Here is a 26,656-nt window from a genome sequence, read left to right on the forward strand (position 1 = left end):
TCTCTACTTCAGCTGCAGTGCCACTGGTGCCACCATGGCCACCAAAGTAGTGCCACTATGCTGGGCTGCCAAACGGGCAGAGGTGGTAGCGGGAAAGAGATAGATGGGTAGAGGAGATCAAGAGTGGGCAGTCTTTTAGCTTACTGAGGCTTGGGGCTGGAAGAGGCCAAGCCAGGAATGGCTTGGATTGGGTTGTTGGGTCCTCACTTAGTGACCGGTAGGATTTGGTCAATGATGGCAACAGGGATCGCCAGGATTTCCATCATTAAGTGATGCGGTCATGTGACATTGTGCTTTACAACCACACCACTTAGCGATTGACATTCCGGTCACAATTGTTGTATCCTGAGGACTATCTGTAAGCAGCTGGCCTCCTTTTTCTGCAATTGAGTGGCTAAATATTTGAGATGCTCGTGCTTTGAACATTCTCTTCCATTATTTGGAAGAAGTACTTTAATCAGGCCTATTTCTATATCAAACGCTATTGGGTCTACATCTCAGTTTGTGCATTGATGAGTAAATTCTTCCCGTTGTTTTTTTTTTTAATCTGAACTTTGTACCCCTTCCTTGTTCTGACTTTTCTTGACCCTGGAATGTGACACCAATTGATTAACTTTGCTTCTGTAATTTTTACAGGAATCTACGCAAGGACTTAAATGCAACATCTACTGCAACATCTCCTAAGACGGAAGTCTATTATCTTATCTTCTTTCTTACGTTTTAGCAAGGGAAGCCCTGTAACTATATAAATTCCCTAAGTAAAATTATTTTTAGAGAGCTGGCATGTTAATTCTATGCTGTAAAAGCAACAACAAAAAAATTCCTGTGACTTTTTAAAACACTAACACAGTTACTGGATCAATTTGTGGGCCACACTTTACTTTTTCAGATGTGTGAATACAAGATCTTGAGAGAGGAATATTGCAAATACCCATAGCTCGGATTTGCTTCAGTAAGATATTATTCTGTCCTTGGGATAAAGTAATCTTTAATGTAATATTCTAATAAGAAGATATTTTTCAGTTTGAGGTGACGTCTGTGCTTTATGGTCGCTTGTTCAAATAAAGTACAGGTAGTCTTCAACCTACAACAGTTCATTTAGTGATTGTTCAAAGTTCCAACGATGTTGAAAAAAGGGAGTTATGATGACTGTTTTTCACACTTACAACCATTGCAGCATCCCCCTGCTCACGTGATCAAAATTCAGATGCTCGGCAAGTGGTTCATATTTATGACGGTTGCAGTGTCCAGGGGACATGGACAGGTTGCTGGGAAGGTTGAATGCCACCACATGTTTACTGGACCTGTGCCCCTCCTGGTTGGTGCTGGCCACGCAGGAGGTGACACGAGGCTGGCTCCGGGGGATTACAAATGCTTCTTTGCGGGAGGGGGGTCTTTCCCGCTGCCCTGAAAGAGGTGGTGGTGAGACCTCTCTTCAAGAAGCCTTCCCTGGACCGAGATGTTTTAGGAAATTACCGTCCAGTCTCCAACCTTCGTTTTACTGCAAAGGTTGTAGAGAGTGCGGTGGCACGTCAACTACCCCAGTACCTGGATGAAACAGTCTATCTAGATCCGTTCCAGTCCGGCTTCTGGCCCGGATACAGTACGGAGACGGCTTTGGTCGCGTTGGTGGATGATCTCTGGAGGGCCAGGGATAAGGGTTACTCCTCTGCCCTGGTCCTATTAGACCTCTCAGCGGCTTTCGATACCATCGACCATGGTATCCTGCTGCGCCGGTTGGAGGGGTTGGGAGTGGGAGGCACCGTTTATCGGTGGTTCTCCTCCTACCTCTCTGACCGGACGCAGACGGTGTTGACAGGGGGGCAGAGATCGACCCCGAGGCGCCTCATGTGTGGGGTGCCGCAGGGGTCGATTCTCTCGCCTCTCCTGTTCAACATCTATATGAAGCCGCTGGGTGAGATCATCAGTGGTTTTGGGGTGAGATACCAACTGTACGCTGATGATACGCAGCTGTACTTTTCCACCCCAGGCCACCCCAACGAAGCTATCGAAGTACTGTCCCGGTGTCTGGAAGCCGTACGGGTCTGGATGGGGAGGAACAGGCTCAAGCTCAATCCCTCCAAGACGGAGTGGCTGTGGATGCCGGCACCCCGGTACAGTCAGCTGCAGCCGCGGCTGACTGTTGGGGGCGAGTCATTGGCCCCGATGGAAAGGGTGCGCAACTTGGGCGTTCTCCTGGATGGGCGGTTGTCATTTGAAGATCACCTGACGACCGTCTCCAGGAGAGCTTTTTATCAGGTTCGCCTGATTCACCAGTTGCGCCCCTTCCTGGACCGGGATGCCCTATGCACAGTCACTCATGCTCTTGTTACTTCTCGCTTGGATTACTGCAATGCTCTCTACATGGGGCTCCCCTTGAAGAGCACTCGGAGGCTCCAGTTAGTCCAGAATGCAGCTACGCGGGTGATAGAGGGAGCGGTTCGGAGCTCCCATGTAACACCCATCCTGCGCAGACTGCACTGGCTGCCTGTTGTCTTCCGGGTGTGCTTCAAGGTATTGGTTACCACCTTTAAACGCTCCATGGCTTAGGACCGGGATATTTACGGGACCGCCTACTGCCATCTTGTATCTCCCAGTGATCTGTGCGTTCTCACAGAGAGGGACTCCTTAGGGTGCTGTCAGCCAAGCAATGTCAACTGGCGGCCCCCAGGGAAGAGCCTTCTCTGTGGGGGCTCCCACCCTGTGGAACGAGCTTCCCCCTGGACTTCGACAATTACTGACCTTTGGACCTTTCGCCGCGAACTTAAGACTTATTTGTTTCGTCTTGCTGGACTGGCTTGAATTTTAATTTCAATTTTTAGCTGATTTTATGGGGTTTTAATTTTATATTAATTTTTAGTGTTACTTGTATTTTAATATTAGGCCAAATTTAATAAGTTTTTTAATGTTTGTTTTTAATATTGTATGTATTGCTGTATTTTTATTCTGGCTGTAAACCGCCCTGAGTCCTTTGGGAGAAGGGTGGTATACAAATTAAAATATTATTATTATTATTATTATCAGCTTTTGTGACCTTCTGGCAAGCAAAATCAATGGGGAATCCAGATTCACTTAATAACCATCTTATTAACAAATGCATTGGTTCACTTAACAGCTATGGAAAGAAAAGTGGTAAAATGGGGCAAAACTCACTTAACAAATTTTTTACTTAGGAACATAAATTTAGGGCTCTATTATAGTCATAATTTAAGGACTACCTGTAGTTATATAGTGTATATTTAAAATATGGAAAGGGAACACAAACTACACCTACAGATAGTCCTGGACTTACAATCACAACCGAGCCACAATTTTTACTGCTGAGCAAGACAATTGTGTTATGAGTTTTACCCCATTTTACAATCTTTTTGGCACAATTGTTAAGTGAATCACTGTAGCTGTTAAGTGAATCATGCAGTTGTTAAATCAACTTGGCTTCCTCCATTGATTTTGATTGTCGAAAGCTGACTGGGAACCTTACATATGGTGATCACATGACTTCAGGACAGTGCATTTGAAACAAATACATGCCAGCTATTTGTTCAGTATTAAGATAGAAGAGGAACAAGTAAAAGAGACAATGATAGTATGGGCTAAAAGTTTTGGCTGTTAGATTGAGTTAGATAAATGGCAGAAATTATGGGATAGAAATTATAAATTAACAATGTCTACTGCATGCAAAGAAAATCTTTATAAAATGTTTTATAGATGGCATTTTCCACCCTCAAGATTAGCAAAGATGTTTAAGGATAAATCTGCAAAATGTTGGAAATGTCACCAGATACCTGGTTCATACTACCATATGTGGTAGACATATCAAAAAGAGAAAAAATACATACATGGCTGGAAAAAATGTTAAAACAACATATAGATTTGAAACCAAAGACATTTTTATTGGGCATTTTACCAGACAAATATAACAAAGGGAATGTATATCTGATTTTACATGTATTGACTGCAGCATGAATAGTATTTGCACAACAATGGAAAAGTGAAGAGATCCCAACAGACGAAGATGTGATTAGAAAAATATTACAATGTGCAGAGATGGATAAGTTTACAATTAAGGAAAAGAAAGAAACTGCATATTTTTTGACTTGGGACTTATTTTATCAATGGCTAGCTGACAAGGACAGGAGCTAAAAGCAGGGAAATATATGGAAGGATGAGTGATATAAGGAAGATATGTTAACTTGGTTAAACAAATAGTATGATTATTATTATTATTATTATTAATAATAATATAAATATAATTGATATTAATGTAATGAACATTGTTGTAAACACTTTGATTATTTCCTAAAATGATTTGTACCCAGACAACACACTGTTCAATTGAAACTGGATTTTTTGTATGCTATAAAATAAAATAAAAACTTATTACACTGCCCCCCCCCAAAAAAAACAAATACATGTCAGTTGCCAAGTATTCAAATTTTGATCACATGATCATGAGTGTGCTGTAACAATTGTGAAAAACGGTCTTAAGTCCATTTTTTCAGTGGTGTTGTAACTTTGAACTATCACTAAATGAATGGTTGTAAATCGAAGATGACCTGTATACAAGAATTTCCTTCCCCGAGATGTTAGAAAGGCAGGACTAATTCTAACATTCTGGTAGAATGTATTATATTAGAAATGTAATGTAAGATAATATTAGCCCATGTTATACATACCATGTAACAATAAAGTATTCTATAACGAATGAATAGTGTCAATTATTAATATGCTTAATTAAATTCATTAAATTAATTCATTAAAATATTTCTCAACCTTTCTAGAACCTAGTCTAATCTAATCTACATTAATCAATCAACTAATAGCACAGCAATGTGGCCAGACGACCCTGGTAGAACAAGTTACGCAGAACTTTCAAGCTTTCTTCTTCATGAAAAGACTTATCTTCACTCTTCTCCACGTTTTTTATTAGGCCCTTATAATAGGTCTCGCTTTCAGAAAGGGCACTAAGCAAAAGGGGACACATTCTTTGTCATTTAGAGTGTTGCTAAAAAAATTTGTATTTTTGTTTCCTTTAGCATTTAAAGATTTTTTTTTTTAATTTTGCAGTACATGAGACCTGAATGGGTTGCTACCGAATCAGGACGAACTAGTAGCGGCAGTGGTGGGAAGCTCTTCCCACCCACCCGGACCCTTCTGCGCATGTGCAGAAGCACCAGGTGCACTAGTGAACTGGTAGCAACGGGATTTGGAACCCGCCCCTGACCTGAATGGTTAATTGGTAAGTTTGTAAGTGTGTGACTGTTTTAATTTATATCCCACCCTTCTCCGAAGACTCAGGGTGGCTTACACTGTGTTAAGCAATAGTCTTCATCCATTTGTATATTATATACAAAGTCAACTTTTATTGCCCCCAACAATCTGGGTCCTCATTTTACCTACCTTATAAAGGATGGAAAGCTGAGTCAACCTTGGGCCTGGTGGGACTTGAACTTGCAGTAATTGCAAGCAGCTGTGTTAATAACAGACAGACTTAGTCTGCTGAGCCACCAGAGGCATGGAATTCTCCATAGTACTTGTTCCAAGTAGCTGTGAAACTAAGGATCCTGTCTTAGGAATGTTTGGTCACTGAAAAAGTTTCAGTTGAGAAAGTCAGTTTTCTGAATCACAATTGGCTCATAGGTCACCACATCCTGGCTATACAGGTTGTCTTTGACCTCCGAAGCTGGATTTAAGATTTTAATAAACAGAAGACAAAATTTTTAATCAAAAACATGGCACAAAATGACCAGTTAGAATTAATGAAAAAAAAACAGGCTTTAAGACTGAGAAACAGATAAAATGTTTAAGGGTTACTGTTATGGATAAAACGGTGTGGAAAATGATGAGATGTTTTATTGCTATGGTAATAAACTTTTCTATGCTCCAAGTTGGAAAGCTCCTAGGATATCTACAGTTCACAAATGGTTAATAAAGATGACAGAATGGGCAACGATGGCAACGTTAACAGGAGTGGACTGCTGGGGTTTCGCAGGGGTTCGGGAGAACCTCTAGCTAAGATTCTGTGCAGTTAAGAGAACCCACAAATTCCACTCCTGGCTGGCCCTGCTCACGCCACCCTACCCCTCCCAGAAGAACCCACGCGGCCCGTTTTGTATGCAGGTAAGTGCACGGTGCGTGCAGAGGCTCAGGGAGGGTGAAAAACAGGCCTACTGGAAGTTCGGGAAGGCCGGAAATGGGCCAGTTTCCCACCTTCAGAGGGCCTCCGGAGCCTGGGGAGGCCGTATTCGCTCTCCCGGAGGCTCAAGGAAAGCCTCCGGAGCCTGGGTAGGGCAAAGCCCCATGGTGCAGGAGGCCGACTAGGCCACATCCACCATAGCCACGCCTACCCAGCAACCGGGCAGAGAACTCCCTGCTAAAATTGTTGAAGCTCACCTGTGCACATTAACAGGGCCGTGGTAGCTCAGGCTGGTAAGAAGCTTGTTATTAGAACACAGCAGCCTGCAATTACTGCAGGTTCAAGTCCCACCAGGCCCAAGGTTGACTCAGCCTTCCATCCTTTATAAAGTAGGTAAAATGAGGACCCAGATTGTTGGGGGGGGCAATAAGTTGACTTTGTAAATATACAAATAGAATGAGACTATTGCCTTATACACTATAAGTCTTCGGAGAAGGGCGGGATATAAATGTAAATAAATAAATAATAATAAAAAAACAGCCCTCATGAGAGAAAAATCGATGAAAAAATTCATCTGTAATTGTGGACTTTGTGGACTTTTTGCAGGTGATGGAGAAAAATCTAATTTTGACATATGAATTTTATGATTGTTAATATTTACAAAAGGGAAAAAGATTTTTTTTTTATTTTCCCTTTTCTTTTGGGAGGAAAATGTACATATTTTATTTTAGTCTTAAACTAAGATTTGAATGTCGGCATTCTTTATATCCTTGAAAGAAGTTGGAAGTTATTCTTTCTGTATATTTATGTTTTCCACTCTCTTTCTTTCTTTTTTACACTTCTATTCCTATTCTTTTTTTAAAATGTTTTATTGTTTCTCTGGATTGTTAGTTTATGCTGTGTGTGCTTTGCAAAATGTAATAACATTATTGGAAAATGAAAAAATAGCAACAATTTATCTTCAAGAGTGCAATTGAAATATATTCCCCCAATAAATTTACCATTATTCAACAGTCATATAAATTTAGAAAATCAAGAAAGGGACATAGAGACCAATCAAGTAAACACTCTGCAGTTTAAACTTAAGGAGAATTAGATGCTTATAATATTGCTAAGATGTTTATTTTATGCCACCCAGATTTGCTTCTTGTGAGATGGGTGGCCATATAGATGTGATAGATGAGTGGATGAGTAGATGGGAGGAAGGAAGGAAGAACATTCTAAGACAAAAACATAGGTTTGAAAATCACCCATTGGTTTTAAAGTAGTTTAATGACATCTATGCTCCCTATTTTTCGTAACATACACTTTTACTTTATTTTATCTCTTCATTTGCCAGGATATCAATGCTATAAAAAGCATTTGAATCATGCTTCAGGCCTATTAAAAGTTGCCTCAGGCGTGGTGTTGCTCCATCCATCCAATGCAGTGGTGAAATCCAAAATTTTTTACTACTAGTTCTGTGGGCGTGGCTTGGTGGGCATGGCAGGGGAAGGATATTGCAAAATCCTCATTCCCTCCACACTCATGGGGAAGGATATTGCAAAATCTCCATTCCCATCCCATATTTGCTGGTTCTCCAAACTACTCAAAATTTCCACTATTGGTTCTCCAAACTGCTCAATATTTCTGTTACTGGTTCTCCAGAAGCTGTCAGAACCTGCTGGATTTCACCCCTAGTCCAGTGCCTCAGTCACATATATTTTTCTTAATCTTTGAAAAATTTGAAAAAAATAGTGGTTGAATTGGAAATCCTTTTCATACAGAATGATGTGCAATTAAGCTCCAAAGGAATGGTGAGTTTACAATCCACAACTGTGGGGTTTCTAAGACACTCCATCCAATGAACCATTCCACATTGGGTACCTTGCATTTGAACACCCAGAAATTTCTGGGGATCCAGTAGTTATTCGAGATTTAAAAAGAAGGGCGTCACAAATATTGATTATTGTAACAAACCTCTGAGTTATGATGGCATCCACCTGAAAGATATTAAAGAACACTCAAATGGGAAATTATTGATATATTTGTAAGTGAGAAAATATAAATTGTCACTCCAACACTCCAGAAGATAGGCTCAAGATACAGAAGGATCTTGACAGACTTGAACATTGGGCACTATCTAACAAAATGAAATTCAACAGTGAAAAAAGTAAGGTTCAACATTTAGGCCAAAAAAACCAAAATGTACAGGTACCGGATATGTGGTACCTTGCTCAATAGTAGTAACTGTGAGAGGGATCTTGGAGTCCTAGTGGACAACCATTTAGATATGAGCCAGCAGTGTGCAGCAGCTGCCAAAAAAGCCAACACAATTCTGGGCTGCATAAACAGAGGGATAGAATCAAGATCACGTGAAGTGTTAATACCACTTTATAATGCCTTGGTAAGGCCACACTTGGAATACTGCATTCAGTTTTGATCACTGTGATGTAAAAAAGATGCTGAGACGCTAGAAAGAGTGCAGAGAAGAGCAACGAAGATGATTAGGGGACTGGAGGCTAAAACATATGAAGAACGGTTGCAGGAACTCAGTATGCCTAGTTTAATGAAAAGAAGGATTGGGGAGACATGATAGCAGTGTTCCAATATCTCAGGGGTTGCCACAAAGAAGAGGGAGCCAAACTATTTTCCAAAGCACCTGAGGGAAGAACAAGAAGCAATGGGTAGAAACTAATCAAGGAGAGAAGCAACCTAGAAGTAAGGAGAAATTTCCTGACAGTTAGAACAATTAATCAGTGGAACAACTTGCCTGCAGAAGTTGTAAATACTCCAACACAGGAAATTTTTAAGGAAATGTTGGATAGCCATTTGTCTGAAATGGTGTACGGTTTCCTGCCTCGGCAGGGGTTTGGGCTAGAAGACCTCCAAGGTCCCTTCCAACTCTGATATTATTATTATTATTATTATTATTATTATTATTATTATTATTATTATTATTATTATTATTATTATTATTCCTTTGTGAAGGAAAATCAGCATGAATTCCACAAAAGTGTCTCACAAGTCTTTTAGAGTTTTTTCAGAATGTCAGATTGCAAATAAAGATGCCAACATTGTAATGTTCTTATATACAAAGCAATGGTGTGTCCACATTTTTAGGTATTGCATAATATTCAGATAGATCTTTATAGAGCAATTCTCTGGTGTCATATGCTGCAAGGCATACATGCTTCTCTATATTATCTGTCATTCTTAATATAGTCTTGAAATGAAATATGCAATTCTGATATTGATGGATGGGAGTCATTAAACCTTACCTTACCCTTTGGGGAAAGGTGAACCCTGGTGAAACGGCCTGAAAACGGCCCCAAAAATGGCCAAAAAGGCCCAAAAAATGCCTAAAAAAGCGAGCAGGGCCAGGGCCAGCCAGTGGTGGGATTTGCCAGTTTGCGCGAAGAGCATGGCGGCAACGGCAGCAGCTTTTTCTGCTGCTTTTATTCTGCAGCCTGCGGCCAGCCACCACAGCCACAAAGTGGCTCTCAAAGTGGGAGACTTCTTTGCCAGCCGCTTTCTAGCCACGCCCACCGAACCGGTAGCAAAAAAATTTGAAACCCACCACTGCCACCTACTGTATGATAGACTGCCTAAAGATGTAGACTTTGTGTGGATAATTCAAAGGATATATGGGATGCATTTATACAAAGGACAATACGTTAAAGATGAATGATAGTTATATAGATGTGTGTATGTATATGTATATGTATCTGAATAATATTTGCATTAGGTAAGTATATATTGCAGAATTGTAGATCTGTTATAACAATATATTATAATTTGTTTTTTTGTGTGCATTTTTTCGTTTTTTACTTTTTTAAAAAAGCACTTTTTATGCATTGTTGCTTTCTTTTGTTTGAGCATGTATGTATCTACGCTACAATTGTTCTTCTGTTCTATTAATTTTCTTTTTCTGTTTATTACTTTAAAAGCAATAAAAATAACTTATGCATTTCCTATGCAATATTCTAGGAATTCGTGACATGGCATTGTTGCTATAGAATGTGTACAGTCCCAATTTTGCTTAAGGATATCAGATAACATGAATGAACCATCATTTGCTGGAATAGCCCTGGGCGTAGTGATCGCACTATAAAACAAGAGAAAGATTTTATGTCAGAAAGCCAGTTTTCTTGGATTCTCAACCACATTACTAGGCTGTTCAGCACTACTTGCTCTCCATAAAATCCAGCCAGTACTGTCAACTGATGGAAAGATGATGGAGTCCTTCTGTAAGTGAATTATTGTGTTCTGAGTTTCCATTGCAGGTTAAAATGCGTAACTATTTGTAACTCAGTATTATAATAAGCCTATGAAGCCAGAGATTAAGTCCCTGATCTTTCTATTGAAAAAGATCTGAGGAGAACAGGAGTTGTGTTTCTCTGTAGAAGAGTAAGCTAAACTTATTTTTATTATTGTGTTTTTCTGTCATACACTGGGCCATGCTGAGTGATGTTAGTAGAAGTCAATGTATGGAAGACTCCATATTAGGAACTGTTAGGATTAGGCAGACCAATAATCTGATTTTGTATAAATGAACCAACCAACCAACCTTTTATTAAACTAGTAGGTTAACAATGAATGCAGTAGCATGAATTCCGTAGTTTAAAAAATTTAGATAGAACGTTTGGATCCCATTGCCAGAAATATTTGACTTGGAATGCTCACTTCTAAAGTGGCATCAGCTGAAATTTGTGTGTATCTCAGTGTAATGGATGAGAGATTGCTGATGAGAGATTGCTGATTTAAGATACTTTACCACATACCTAATCAAAAACGCTTAGCATATTAGTACTTGCATTCCTCCATTTATTTTATCTTCTGCTGTAGTGTTGCTATAAAGCAAATTTTCTAACGGAAATTTATGGCACCGATTTTCTTTGATTACTCATTTTTAGATCTTTTGTGGGGTTTTCCAGATCTCATAAATGCAAGTGAGATAGAACCTATGAAATGACAGAATAAAAGATGCAAAATTATTATAATTACATCATTCAAGTAGAAAGCTTTCATTTTGCCCCTCAATTAATTTCAAAAATAAGTTTATTAGATCATGAATCATATATTCCCGTTACCCTTTGAAGCATTTGACCACATAAATGAGTCAGCATTTAATATTTATGATCCAAAAACGCAAAAGAAGAAATTTAAAATAGCATGGGAATTGAAGAACAGGGAAAAGTGACATATCAGGGCTGCTGATTTTTGCTTTATGCTTGTTGGGTTCTGTTACCTTTTAATTTCTATTTTGTATTATTATATTATTGGCTTTAACTAATTGGACTTAGATTATACTGAACATTGTGCACATTATTCAAAACAATTTGATATTCCTCAGGGTAATTACATTATTATAAATTCAACTGCATAAAATATATTTTTATAAATCCTCTGTGTTACAGTAAATTGCAAAACACATGGAATATATTTTTACAACGACTATGATAATGATCTATCACCATTGTTGTATGTACACTGAGACCGTATGCACTGGAGACAAATTCCTAATTCTAATTCTAATTCTAAAATTCTAATTCTAATATAAGGTTGTGATTCCACATCCAGTCGGCTTGCTTTTATATTGCATTTTTTTGGGAAATCCATCATCAACAATATTTTAACCCATCATTAACACGATTTTCCATTTCCAATCATACCTGAGACTTTTCATAAAAATCATACTGGATTATTAATAGCAGTAGCTAGATTTTTTTGATGTGGCTGGTGGGAATGCTTTTACATCACTATTAACCTTAGGCCTTGCCAAAACATAGACATACACATGCAGTTTTCTTGGGAACAACTTCAGAAGTGAAGTTGCCATTCCGTTTCCTAGAGCTGAGGGAGAGTGATTGGCTCAAAGTCAGAGGTGGGTTTCAGCCGGTTCTGACCGGTTCTTGTGAACTGATAGTGGAAATTTTGAGTCGTTCGGAGAACCAGTAAATACCATCTCTGCCTGGCCCCGCCCCCAATCTATTCGCTGCCTCCTGAGTCCCAGATGATTGGCTAGAAGGAAAAAATCAGGGCTTGCTTTTCAGCCAGGATATCGCTTGGCAAACCCACCACAGTTTAAAGTTCCCCAGCTGGCTTTGTGCCTAGAGCGGGACTAGAGCTCACCACCTCCTAGTTTGCACTCCTATGCCTTAACCACTACAGCTAAAAATATCCGTTTCTCCCCTCCCCCAGAGAGGATGCCCAGTAGATATGCTGATTAGCTGCTGGGGTTGAGAACAAAAAATTGGGGAGGAGCCAAAGGGATTGAAATGTTCCAAACTCTGACAACATGGACTCCATGTTGCAATGTTTGTCAATCTATTGTCCATACTCTAAAATATTCAAAAGCGGCTAGATGCAAGTGGATATAAGTAAAGAATAAAAAGAGATATTTAGGATAAAAATAAATTATTATCTGTTTTTGCTTATTTCCAGTACTATTATTTTTAGTACTATTCTTGGGTGTGCCCAGATCAGAAAATCATGTTACCAATGTGGAAGAGTGTTTCAAGGAGCCTGAATATGAAAACTGGCTGGCTACTGCTAGGCATGGTCTAAGAAGGACCTGGAAACCTAAGACAATTGTGATTGTTGGAGCAGGAATTAGTGGATTGACTGCCGCCAAATTACTCAGAGAAGCTGGACATCAGGTAATTACCCAATTGCCTTTTTTACTCAGCTGATGAAAAGACAAATTAGATGTGTTTGGGATGGTTTCGGAACACAAGGAGTCATTGGGATGGTAGAGTTAAAGGTAGTCTTTGACTTTCAACTGTTTGTTTAGTGACCTTTTGAAGTCACAACGGTACTGAAAGAAGTGATTTATGACAAGTCCTTATACTTACGACAGCATCCACATGGTCACATGATCAAAATTTGGATGTGTGGCAACTGGCATGTATTTATGATGGTCATGTGAATCACCATTCACAACCTTCCCAGCTGGCTTCTGATAAGCAAAGTCAATGGGGGAAGCTGGGTTTGCTTAACAACCATGTGATTTGCTTAACAACCATGGCAAAAAATGGTAAAATTGGGAACACCTCACTTAACAACTGCCTTGCTCAGTAATGGAAATTCTGGTCCCAATCACAGTTGTAAGTTGAGGACTACTTCTATAATATTTGATGAATAGCACTTATATACCACTACATAGTGCTTTACAGCCCTCTCTAAGTTGTTTACAGAGTTAGCATATTGGCCCAACAATCTGGTTCCCCATTTTACTGACCTCTGAAGAATGGAAGGCTGAGTCAATCTTGAGCCCATGAGAATTAAACTGCTAAACTGCTGGCAGCCAATGATCAGCAGAAGTAGCCTGCATCCTGAAAAATTAAGTATTATTAATTATATTATTATTTGTGAATATTTACTTAAATTATCTGAATTTTTGATTTAATTGATGGTCTCCTAGAGGGGCCAGTATAGTGAAGACATTAAGACAGCAAGCTGTGAATTCTAGTTCTGCCTTAGGTTCAGATCCAATTGGATAACCCTGGGCCAGTCGCTCTTTCTCAGACCCTGGAAGGAGGCAATTTATTTATTTATTTATTTTATTTGATTTGATTTTTATACCGCCCTTCTCCCGAAGGACTCAGGGCGGTGTACAGGCATAATAAAACCAACAATACAATATACAAGTTTAAAATACGATTTAAAAAACTTATTTTAAATTAGCCCAATGATTAAAATTTACCATACTAAAAAAACCCCATTTAAAATTAATAAATTTAAATATTAAAATCCCAATTTAAGCCAGCCCCGCGCGGATAAAAAGATGAGTCTTGAGTTCGTGACGAAATGTCCGAAGGTCGGGTATTTGGCGTAAACCCGGGGGAAGCTCGTTCCAGAGTGTGGGAGCTCCCACAGAGAAGGCCCTTCCCCTGGGGGCCGCCAGCCGACATTGTTTGGCGGACGGCACCCTGAGAAGTCCCTCTCTATGGGAGCGTACGGGTCGGTGGGAGGCGTGTGGTAACAGCAGGCGGTCCCGTAAGTACCCAGGTCCTAAGCCATGGAGCGATTTAAAGGTCATAACCAACACCTTAAAGTGCACCCGAAAGGCCACAGGCAGCCAGTGCAGTCTGCGCAGGAGTGGTGTTACATGGGAGCTACGCGTAGCTCCCTCTATAACCCGCGCAGCTGCATTCTGGACTAACTGAAGCCTCCGAGCGCACTTCAAGGGGAGCCCCATGTAGAGAGCATTACAGTAATCCAAGCGAGAGGTAACGAGCGCATGAGTGACTGTGCATAAGGCATCCCGATCAAGGAAGGGGCGCAACTGCCGAACCAGGCGAACCTGGTGGAAGGCCCTCCTGGAGACGGCCGTCAAATGGTCTTCAAACGACAGCCGATCATCCAGGAGGACACCCAAGTTGCGCACCCTATCCTTTGGGGCCAGTAACTCGCCTCCAACAGCCAGCCGCGGCTGCAGCTGACTGAATCGGGGTGCCAGCATCCACAGCCAAGCTTGAGCCTGTTTCTCCCCATCCAGACCCGTACAGCTTCCAAACACCGGGACAGCACTTCGACAACTTCATTGGGGTGGTCCGGGGTGGAAAAGTACAGCTGGGTGTCGTCAGCGTACTGCTGGTATCTCACCCCGAAACCACTGATGATCTCACCCAACGGCTTCATGTAGATGTTGAACAGCAGGGGCGAGAGAATCGACCCTGTGGGACCCCACAAGTGAGGCCCTCGTGGTCGACCTCTGCCCCTGTCAACACCGTCTGCGACCGGTCAGAGAGATAGGAGGAGAACCACCGATATACGGTGCCTCCCACTCCCAATCCCCAACCGCGCAGCAGGATACCATGATCGATGGTATCGAACGCCGCTGAGAGGTCTAATAGGACCAGGGCAGAGGAATATCCCTGTCCCTGGCCCTCCAGAGATCATCCACCAATGCGACCAAAGCTGTCTCCGTGCTGTATCCGGGTCGGAAGCCGGACTGGAACGGGTCTAGATAGACATCTTCATCCAGGTGTTGGGGCAGCTGTCGCCACGGCACTCTCTACAACCTTCGCAACAAAGCGAAGGTTGGAGACTGGACGATAATTACCCAAAATAGCTGGGTCCAAAGAGGGCTTCTTAAGGAGGGTCTCACCACCGCCTCTTTCAAGGCGGCAGGAAAACCCCATCCAACAAAGAAGCGTTGATAATCCTCTGAGCCAGCCTCGTGTCACCGCCTGAGTGGCCAGTACCAGCCAGGAAGGACACGGGTCCAGTAAACATGTCGTGCCGTGAAGCCTCCCCAACAACCTGTCCACGCCTCGGAGCCACAGGGTCAAACTCATCCCAAATGTGCTCAACAAGACGTGCCTCCTCTCCTCGCTTGATCATCCCAAATTCGGTCCAGACCGCCCTCAGCTGAGCGATTTTATCGATAGATAACCACTAAACTCCTCGGCTCGTCCCTGCAAAGGGTCATCCCGCACCTCCTGATGTAGGAGAGAGCGGGTCACCCGAAACAGGGCGGCCGGGCGGTTATCTGCCGACGCAATGAGGGTGGAGGCGTAGGGGCGCCTCGCTTCCCTCATTGCCACTAGGTAGGTCCTAGAATAGGTCCTAACTAGTGTCCGATCAGCTTCGGAGCGACTGGACCTCCAGGTGCTCTCTAGGCGTCTTCTCCGGCGTTTCATCTCCCTCAGCCCCTCGGAGAACCAAGGGGCCGGACGAGGTCTTCGCCGGGTCAGAGGGCGCAACAGCGCGACACGGGCCCGGGCCCCGCGGCCCGCTCCCAGGCCACGACCAGTTCCTCAGTCGTGCCGTGGGCCAGATCCTCAGGGAATGGCCCAAGCTCCGTCTGGAACCTCTCAGGGTCCATCAGGCGCCTGGGACGGAACCACCGTATAGGTTCCGTCTCCCTGCGGTGGTGAATGGCGGTTCGGAAGTCTAGGCGAAGGAGAAAATGATCCGACCATGACATTGGTTCTGTTACTAAATCGTCTAATACCAGATCATTTAACCACTGTCCAGAGATATAAATCAGATCCAGCATGCCTCCCCCCATGTGCGTAGGGCCATCATTTACTCGAATCAGGTCCAAGGCCGTCATGGAAGCCTGGAACTCCCGAGCTGCCGTCGATGACAAGCCAACTGATGGCAAGTTGAAATCCCCCATGACTATAAGTCTGGGGGTCTCAACCGCCACAGCAGCCAGTAACTCCAACAATGGCAAATCACTTCTGAAAATACTTTGCCAATAAAACTGTAGGGACTTGTCCAAGTAGGCTTTAAGAGAGGGAGTGGGAGGAGGAGGAGGAGGAGGCGGAGGAGGGGGAGCAGGAGGAATTAAAAGACCAAACTTTATAATAATTGCTGTAATATATTAATAGCCAACAGAGAATATAACTCCAGCCAATAAGGGTTTGAAAAGGTAAATCAAGGTTCACATGAAATCAAAGGGAGATTTGCAAGGGGAGGCAGACATAGGTACAGATCACCAAACACTTAATGAGAAGAGAGAGAAATTAGAACAATCCATTCCTCATCAGTACTCTTTTCTCCTAGGTTGTGATCTTGGAAGCCAGTAACCGTGTGGGAGGACGCATAAAGACTCACCGAGAAGATGACTGGTATGTGGATGTGGGGCCGATGCGATTGCCCAAAACTCACAGGTAAGGTTGATTGAAAGGTCTTTCTCTAGCCATCATCTGATGCGAGAGGCAAATCCATTCACAGTTTATAAATTGTTGCCTTCCTGAAATACTGGGTATATTGTTAGAAAAATGAGAACTGTTAATTGCTGTTGCTTACTGGAACAGGAAACAGTTGTGTTGATAAGGACTTGGCTCCAAAAACTATCCAGAAAGCTTGCACTAGTACATTTTGCAAGATCATTTCTGGGTGGCCCATATAAAAGTAAAACTCATTTAAAGACATCTAATAACAATAGCCCATGGATAGGATGCAGGGGGTTCGTAGGGGTTCAGGAGAACCTCTAGCTAAGATTCTGTGCAGTTCAGAGAACCCCCAAATCCCACTCCTGGCTGGCCCCACCCACCCCTCCCAGGAGTCCCCATTGTGGCCCGTTTTGGATGCAGGTAAGTGCAGGGCAGATGTGGAGGCTCAGGGAGGGTGAAAAATGGGCCTACTGGAACTTCAGGAACACCAGAAATGGGCCTGTTTCTGGCCTCCAGAGGGCCTCCAGAGCCTTGGCAGGCTGTTTTTGCCCTCCCAGAGGCTTGAGGAAAGCCGGAAGAGCAAAAACGCTCCCCCTGCTGTGGTGCAGGAGGCTGACTAGGCCACGCCCATCATGGCCACACCCACCCAGCAACTGGGCAGAGAACCCCTTGCTAAAATTTTTGAAGCTCACCCCTGCAATAGCCATAATAAATCTCTATAGAGTGGTAGCGATAGCTAATTTCATGGGCCACACCAATGTCCTAAACCTGGCAAAATGGCCACATTTTTAAAGTTTTCAGAAATGCCAACTGTGTCAAGGCCAGCTAGATTTTGGATGGTGGTGGAGAGTTCCAGAGACTAGGACTAGAATGGTGTGATTTTGGAAACTATACTATTATTTCAAACTTTTGTATTAAATTAAGGATAGATACTTCCTTGAAATTGTTTGACTCACCTATAATATAAAGACTCTGTTTTTGTCATGGAAAGCTGAGGTGTGAAACTTTTTTAAAAATATAATTTTACAGTGGGGGGGGTTTATACCAATTAATGGAGGAGCAAAGGAAGTAGTCATTAAGATTGCAAGCTATTACTTGGATCATGGAAGAGTCTGTTTCTAAGATGTAATTCCAGGAGAACAATGGTAGGGACAGACAATTGTCCTTGGTGGTCATTGAGAACCAGATAAGGCTACAGATTGTTAAGCAGAACAATCCTTAATCTGACAAATTTGTGTTTTTCTCTTGCTGTGATAAAGAAATAAATGTGCAAATAAATTTGGGTTTCTTTTTCCCTTCACAGAATTGTACGTGAATACATTAAAAAGTTCAAACTTGGTCTAAACCCATTCAATCAGACTGATCAGAATGGCTGGTATTTAATTCAAAATGTCAGACGAAAAATGACACCCCACAATCCTGAAAACTTTGGATACCAACTTAACCCCAATGAGGAGGGAAAGTCTGCAAAGCAGCTGTTAGATGAGATGCTGAGCAAGGTAGCTTTAAGGAGTAAACTAGGTGTACAAGCAGACAAATCTAATGTACTCGTATACTTATGGTTTGTATTTTGAGAGTGGTAGAATAATATCAGGGATGGGAAGGGTTGGGGAAGGCTGCTATAATACTTACTGAAACAATGTATATAAAGCACTTTATATCACATACAAAATATTACTTTAAATGACATGGAATATTTAAAAAAGTGTGCATTAAATAACAGAGTCATACAATTCAGTCTAGTTCTAAGTAATTTTAATAGTCTTAAGGATTTTTAAACAGTTTTAATAGTTTTAGAGCCACAGTAGTGTAGTGGTTAGAGTGTAGTACTACAGGCTACTTCTACTGACTGCCGGCTGCCTGCAATTTGGCAGTTCAAATCTCACCGACTCAAGGTTGACTCAGCTTTCCATCTTTCCGAGGTAGGTAAAATGAGGACCCAAATTGTTGGGGGCAATAGGCTGACTATGTAAACCACTTAGAGAAGGCTGTAAAGCATTGTAAAGCGGTATATAAGTCTAAGCACTATTGATATTTATATTATGGTTAAACCACCTAGAATCACTTTGCATATTAAATAAATAATTAAAGAAATAAGTAGATACAATTTTATGAAAGGGCCCTTATATAAAAACCTATCTATCTAGATCGATTGATTGATTGATTGAATTTATATTGTTGCCTTTCGCCTATGGCGACTCAAGGCGGCTTACAGAATATAAAAACCACATTTAAAACCATACAACTAATTTAAAAATCAAATAAATTAATATAATAATAAAATCCTAATAAAATCACCCCCTGCCCCTCACCCCGGCGATAACAGTTCACATGAGCCATTTAATGGGCTCCATACCGCTCTGGGTTCCCCAGGCCCACTGGCAAAACCAGGTCTTCAGTGCCTTCCGGAATTACATTTATTATTACATGTAATATTACATGTAATGAATAAAACTAGGAATACCATATATTTAGGTGCTTTTTTTTATACATGCCAAGGAAGTTTATGATAGGTTCCAGTGGTCCTGCTTTTTTCATAAACTGGAGTACTTTAGTATAAGAAATATATATATACAATGAGTTAGAACACACATCCGAAGTTTACAACTAAATTCCTCCAGCTAAATTTGATTTACAAAAGACTTTGAATGTGATGTATGGAATCTTTATCCGTATCTCATGTTTAATGTATAATGCCATGCCTCTATCTGAAGAACTAAATGGATTATTTGGTCATCAGGTTATGTAGTAAAATGAGTAAAATTCACATTCATGGGGATTTATTTGGCAAATACAAATAAAGATAATTTTGTTTTATGTATAATTATAATGTATATGTATATAATAGAAAGCTTTAGGCTTTATATATTATAGGTAACTGAAAATATCCAAGCAGTTACAGAAACATATAGTGAATAATATTTTCACATAATGAGGGTCTACTTACCGACCGACCGACCGACCGACCGACCTACCTACCTACCTATCATCATCATCTAGCATCTATTATTTATATCTGTCTGTCTGTCTGTCTATCTGTCACCATCATCTAGCATCTCTCTCTCTCTCTCTCTCTCTTTCTCTCTCTCTCTCTCTCTCTCTCTCTCTCTCTCTCTCTCTATCTATCTATCTATCTATCTATCTATCAATCATTTATCATGTCAATCTATCTGGCAAATGTCCTAGAAAAGTTGCAAGCTGGTATTAGATACAGGATATGAATTTTCCTGTTTCAAAGGAATCAGGTGAAAACAGAGGCTGCGTTTAATGTGAAAGTTGGTCATCCCTTCTCAGCTGTGTTTTCCCAAAAGAGAGCCGGTCTTCTTAATGAGCAAAGGAGAACATTCAAATAGTGATACAAATTACACAAAGCAAAACAGGAGAGACATTTTTTTTGGGCTTCATTTATATGGAGAGACCAACTTAATTCAAGGCAAATGCAAAGACTGTTGAAACTGGGAGGAAGTTGCAACTAACTGTATGCATTCTCCTGCTCAGGTCACAGACAACTGTACCCTTCTGAAGGAAAAATATGATTCGTTTTCCACAAAGGTAAAACTGATGTTATTATTCATTCTTCTTACAAAATAAAAAATCTTCTTCAGATGATTATGTTGTTTCCAATAATATGATTATAAAAATAACATTGGCAGTTTAGGCAAGGGTGGGCTCCTGGCGGGGTTTAACAGGGTTCAGGTAATCCTCTAGCCAAGGATTGCTGGGGTTCGGTGAACCCCCAAATCTCACCCCTGGCTGGCCACACCTATCCCACTCGCCCCTCCGAGGAGTCTCCACACGGCCCGTTCATCATTCCAGGTAAGTTCAGGGGCCATACGAAGGGTTTGGGAGGGCAAAAAACAGGCCTACCAGGGGTTCCGGAAGTCCAGAAACAGGCCTGTTTCCAGCCTCCACAGGGCCTCCTGACCCTGGGGGAAGCAGTTTTCACCCTCCCGGAGGCTCGAGAAAAGCCTCCAGAGCCTGGGGAGGGTGAAAAACACCCTCCCTCGTCGTGGTGCAGGTGACCGACTAGGCCATGCCTACCATAGCCACACCCACCCAGCAATGGGGCAGCGAACCCACTGCTAAAGGATCTGATGCCCACCCTTGAGTCTAGGGCTGGTTGAGGAACTCTGGGAGTTGAAGTCCACAAGTCTTAAAAGAGCCAAGTTTGCAGACCCCTGGTCTAGGGGTATGAGTATGGGATTAAAGAAGAGTGAATCACATTAATAACCTGCTATGACTTTTCAACACTAATAATAAAGGAAAAGATCACATTCAACTGAAAATGCAGTTTTGAACCAGTCTAATGGATGAACGGCAACTCTGCTAAGGTCCATGGTTTTTCCAGTTCACAATGTAGTTTGCCAGTTTTAAAAAAATCTATCAGAGAAAGCTTGCAGAAAATTAGATGTATTAAGAAGCAGTGTACAAAATATATTGTACAAAATTAATTGCCAAGCCATGTTTATCAAAATTCTAAAGAAAAGAAGAATACGTTTGGAGAAATATATATCAAACGGATATACATTTTATTATGAACATGGTTAGAACTGCTCAAAATGGTAGGGAATTGCCTGGTTGAATTTATCAGTGGGAAAAAAGAACCCCAAAGAAATGAAGACACCTGCAGCTGACAGAATTGTACAGAGAGATTACTAAAAAATAAAAATTTACACCTGCATTTATCCTTTACTCACTGTGCATCATCCCATATTAATGTCAGGGTCAAAGGATCAGGACACTCCATTAAAATGCAGCATAGAAGATTTATTCAAGCCTACACCGAAGATTCCAGTCAGCTAAGATTCAGGATTACACTGGAGCTAGATACGGGTGAATGGAATTCAGAAGGGGATGGATTTGGACTATCTGTGGGAACCTAATGACTCTAAATTGATGATGCACATAACTCCACCCACTCACCTCACCCCACCCCACCCCATTCTGCCTGTTCTTCTCCTACAATTAACAACATAGCTGGTTTTGTAGAAAGAGAATTTCATTCCTTTTCCTCTGCTGTTGTCTGGGTATGTGTGTGTGTGTGTGTGTTGGGAATTGGCAATATAATTCCTTATTCTTTTGAGGCAGAAAGGGGCATGAGCCTTGGGGATTGCTGCTGCGATCCACACTTTCCAGGATCTGCCACATGTTACTTACCTTCATGTGTTGTTTTCTTTCTGTTGGCATACCCTGCAGCCGACCGAAGGTGTCTCTGGGTCACATTACAGCTTCATTCGTAAAGTGGCTTCAAAGAATGCTCTTCCACAGCCTTTGCAGCCTACAAAATCCATGAGAAATCCTGTCCCGTTCTCACCTGATTTTCAGAGGTTCCAAATGACATACAAGAGCATAGTCCTTTTGTATGTCCTCCAAGGTCCCCCCCACCCCAAAAAAAAATCACATGAGAATGGGGCATGCTTTCGAGAATAGTTGTTGCTGGGTGTGGGTGAACATTGGCATGTTACCCAAAACATCATAGTGTGTCACCTTTGACACATGTGACATAGGCTTGCTATCACTGTGGTAGCCTCTGGATGAATTGCCATACTGTTTCCCTCATTCAACTACCTACTGCATTTTTCCAGAAGCTTCAGTTCTTGATCTCCTAAAGTTGTCTACCTTTTCATTAAATACATGCAATCAAAGAAGAATTCTACTCTATATTTATGAGTGACAAAATTCAGCGTGTCCCTCATCAAATATTCTTTGTATATTAGGAATATCTCATTAAGGAAGGAAATCTGAGCACAGGAGCTGTTGAGATGATTGGTGATTTCCTGAATGAAGAATCCGGATTTCATAACTCATTCCTTATTTCCGTTATGGATCATTTCATTTTTTCGAATAGCAGGTAAACAAAATGGTGGTGGTGGTGGGGAGAACCAAAGCTACCTTTTAAAGCAGTTTATTTATGTATATATTTTTTCTATTTAGTGCATTTTTTGTTATTTATTTTGATAAGTTAAATTTTTTCTCTAACTTTTTTTTAATATAAATTATATTTACTATCGATTATAACAGTTAAAATACCCTGTTTCCCCTAAAATAAGATATCCCCTGATAATAAGCCCAATTGGGCTTTTGAGCACATGCGCTAAAATAAGCCCCTCCCTGAAAATATTTAAACGCATGCACAGCCGGTCCCTGCCATTTCCTCTGGTTTCCTCCTCTCACCCCAAAATAATAAGACCTCCTTGAAAATAAGGCCAAGTGCTTATTTCGGAGTTCAAAAAAATAAGATGGTCTTATTTTTGGGGAAACATGATAGTACTGAACAGAAACAGAAACCAATCTTTGACCTCAAGTAGATAGAAGAACAAACAAGTCAGTTCTAGAGGAGATCAACCCTGACTGCTCTTTAGAAGACCAGATCCTGAAGATGAAACTGAAATACTTTGGCCACCTAATGAGAAAGAAGGACTCACTGGAGAAGAGCCTAATGCTGGAAAAGATTGAGGGCAAAAGAAGAAGGGGACAACAGAGAACGAGGTGGCTGGATGGAGTCACTGAAGCAGTAGGCATGAGTTTAAATGGACTCCAGAGGATGGTAGAGGACAGGAAGGCCTGGAGGAATGCTGTCCATGGAGTCGCGATGGGTCGGACACGACTTCGCAACTAACAACAAAAGATAGGCTAAAATAACTAATATTGGACTGCATTGTCAAGTATTGTCAAGGTTCTGACTGTTGAACCTAAGCGAAACAATACTCCGAAACTCCATCTTCTTCAAAGCACTAATGTTTTGAGTACTTCAGTTGGGCACAGATGAGCTTAAAAACAAAACAACTCTGGCTATTTCCCGCTCTTTTGCATAGTTAAAAGTTAAACATCCCCCCCCTCCCTCCTAGGTCGCAATTCCTGTTGTCCAATTGGATGCTGTGTCATCTCCTTGGCAATGGGGTTCAGTCCTACTCAGTAGCGGTTGGGATGACCTTGGTTCCCAGGAGATAGCAAATTGTTTTGGCAGGTCTGCATTCCGAGCCTCTTCCCCTCCCCCTCCCCCGAGGTGTGTGGCAACTTTGGAAATGGAAAGGTGGCTGCGACAGGCCTGACCCGTTTCAGAGTTGACATTAATTGCATTGTCTTCAGAAACAATGAACATTTTTTGAGATAACTTAGAAATAACTGATAAACTGTATTTGTATTTATTTATTTTTTTCTCTCAAATTCAGTTTTGATGAAATTACTGGTGGATTTGATCAACTTCCTCGAAGTTTCTTCCGAGAAATGGTTAGAATTGTCCATTTCAATTGCACTGTGGAGAAGATACTTCATAGCAAAAACAAAGTGAGAGTCTTCTACAAATGGTTGTCCAGGTCTACATCTCTTGTTGCTGACTTTGTCCTCATCACAGCTACAGCAAGAGCCGCACGACTTATCAAGTTTGTGCCACCTCTTTCCATTCCCAAGACCCGGGCGTTGCGGTCTTTGAGTTATGCAAGTGCTACTAAAATTGCCTTAGTTTGCACTGAGAAGTTTTGGGAAAAGGAGGGGATCCACGGAGGGAGATCAATCACAGATCTCCCATCACGAATAATTTACTATCCAAATCATAACTTCTCCCACGGAATAGGCGTCCTTCTGGCATCCTATACTCGGTATTCTGACTCTGAATTCTATACGGCACTCAGTGATGAAAAGTGTGTTGATGTGGTGATGGATGACCTTGTGGAAATCCATCAAGTATCTAAAAATTATCTCAAATCTGTCTGTGGCAAATACGTGGTACAAAAATGGACCCTTGACCAATACTCTATGGGAGCATTCAGCACATACACCCCATATCAGATTACCCATTATTCTCATATACTGGCTCAGAATGAAGGGAGGATCCACTTTGCTGGTGAATACACAGCTCATCCACGTGGGTGGATTGAAACGTCCATGAAATCTGCCATAAGGGCAGCAATTAATATCCACAATGCATAAAAGAATAATTTATTTTGGAAGAATTTACTTGTTTATTGAAGAATAATTTACAGAAGAATCATTGGGTCATAACTCCAGATATGAGTTTGGGAGCAGCTCATGGTGTTGTTAGCTCACAATGACAAACTATCAAAAGCTGCAGGCCAACCAGACAATGCAAATAAAAACAACTAAGTTATAAAAGAAACTTGGGAAAGTATGTCAGGAGTTGGGAGCATGACTCGGAAGAGTGATGATCATCATCTGCAGGAATTCAATTGCAACTTTCCCACTAAAAAAATGTTCCAGCAAAACGTGCATTAGTATTGTACAAGGACCTTATTTTTTGAATAATCTGCAATTCCATATTAAATAGCAATAGCGCTTAGACTTATATATTGCTTTACAGTGCTTTATAGCCCTCTCTAAGCAGTTGACAAAGTCAGCATATTGCTCCCAAAAATCTGGGTCCTCATTTTACCCTTGAGTCCTCAAGGGTCCTTGAGTGGCTGAGACAGTCTGTTATTAACACAGCTGCCTGCAATTACTGCAGGTTCAAGTCCCACCAGGCCCAAGGTTGACTCAGCCTTCCATCCTTTATAAGGTAGGTAAAATGAGGACCCAGATTGTTGGGGGCAATAAATGGCCTTTGTATATAATATACAAATGGATGAAGACTATTGCTTGACATAGTGTAAGCCGCCCCTGAGCAGAAAATATTGGAATTAAAGCTAGAAAATCATGGGAGGTTGAGATGAAAAAAACATTACAAAACATTTGCTAGACCAGTGATTCCCAAACTGTGAGCCGCGGCTCCCCAGGGAGCCGCCACCGCCACAAGGGAGCAGCGAAGAAGCAGCGTCCGCTCCACAGGTGCCGCGAGATCCCAGACGCACAAAGCCGGACACGGCCGCAGCGACGGGACTCGCACACCGCAACTCGGGACAACTCAAAAGCCAAGGGACCCCGCAGCCGCACCACACCCAGCGGGGCAGGCCACAGCAGGCAGGAAGGCGGCAGGCGCCGACGGCGGACCAAAGGAAGCGCGAGCTCCGGCCCGCCCGCCCGCCTGAACCACAGCGCCCGCCCAGACCCGCCGCCTGACGAAGCAACGGCGCACCTCCCCTCCAGTCTGCCCGCGACGCCACTGGCCTCCCAGACCACCCGACACGCTGCCCAACACGGCCGCGGCCAGCACGCTCGGTGGCATCGGGAAAGAGGGCTGCGCGAAAATAGCAAACCACCCGTTAGTTCCTCCCAGGTGAGCCAGGCTGGAGGCGAGAACAGCCACCTCCTCCACAAGGCGGAGACCCGAGGAACAAGGGGATCGCGAGAGGCCAAACTCCGAGACCAAGCAGGGACCCCACGCCTGGGAAAGTTCCCCAGAGCCCGCTCCCATCAAAGGAGACGGCGCGTCCATCAGCAAAACATGAGTATGCCAAACACTTTGTAGAAACAGACTTTTTGATTAAACTCACATACCTATGTGATATCTTTGAAAAGTTGAATGTGTTGAATCTCTCTTTACAAGGAGGCAATATGCACATTTTAAAGTTAACAGAAAAGATTTCAGCTTTCAGAAAAAAATTCAGAAAAAAAGACAAAAATTAAAAAAAAAATCGGATGTACCTATTAAGGGAGCCGCGGAAAAAATCCGAAGTGTTATGGGAGCCGCAAACCGAAAAAGATTGGGAACCTCTGTGCTAGACCAATTCTCAAATACAGTTCACCTGTCTGGAACCCGCACTGCATATTGGACATTAATACAATTAAACGAGTCCGGCGATATTTCACAAGATGAGTCCTCCACTCCTGTGCTCGCAATAGAATACCTTATGCCACCAGATTTGAAATTTTGGGCTTAGACAACTTAGAACTATGCCGCCTTTGGTCTGACCTATGCGTAGTATATAAAATTATCTGGTACAATGTCCTACCAGTCAATGACTACTTCAGCTTTAACCGCAACAATACATGAGCTCACAATAGATACAAAGTT

At 42.0% G+C, this 26,656-nt stretch overlaps 1 protein-coding gene and 1 long non-coding RNA gene across 2 annotated transcripts; one reads left to right on the top strand and one right to left on the bottom strand.

The window, feature by feature from the left end:
* The first annotated feature begins 5,216 nt into the window (after positions 1 to 5,216).
* Positions 5,217 to 25,234, top strand: LOC131191202 (L-amino-acid oxidase-like). The gene is made up of 8 exons (XM_058169089.1): positions 5,217 to 5,239; positions 10,106 to 10,365; positions 12,563 to 12,777; positions 16,637 to 16,743; positions 18,053 to 18,248; positions 20,248 to 20,301; positions 22,467 to 22,600; positions 23,922 to 25,234. Exons 2-8 carry the CDS (start codon positions 10,350 to 10,352, stop codon positions 24,676 to 24,678), a joined length of 1,479 nt encoding a protein of 492 aa, XP_058025072.1. The 5' UTR covers positions 5,217 to 5,239; positions 10,106 to 10,349; the 3' UTR covers positions 24,679 to 25,234.
* Positions 10,955 to 16,812, bottom strand: LOC131191224 (uncharacterized). The gene is made up of 3 exons (XR_009153450.1): positions 16,688 to 16,812; positions 13,359 to 13,452; positions 10,955 to 11,079 (listed from the first exon to the last, which is right to left on the bottom strand). It is a non-coding gene; the product is annotated as an uncharacterized LOC131191224 (long non-coding RNA).
* Positions 25,235 to 26,656: the final 1,422 nt, after the last annotated feature.

Source organism: Ahaetulla prasina, chromosome 2 (assembly GCF_028640845.1).
Source record: "Ahaetulla prasina isolate Xishuangbanna chromosome 2, ASM2864084v1, whole genome shotgun sequence".
NCBI lineage: Eukaryota > Metazoa > Chordata > Lepidosauria > Squamata > Colubridae > Ahaetulla > Ahaetulla prasina.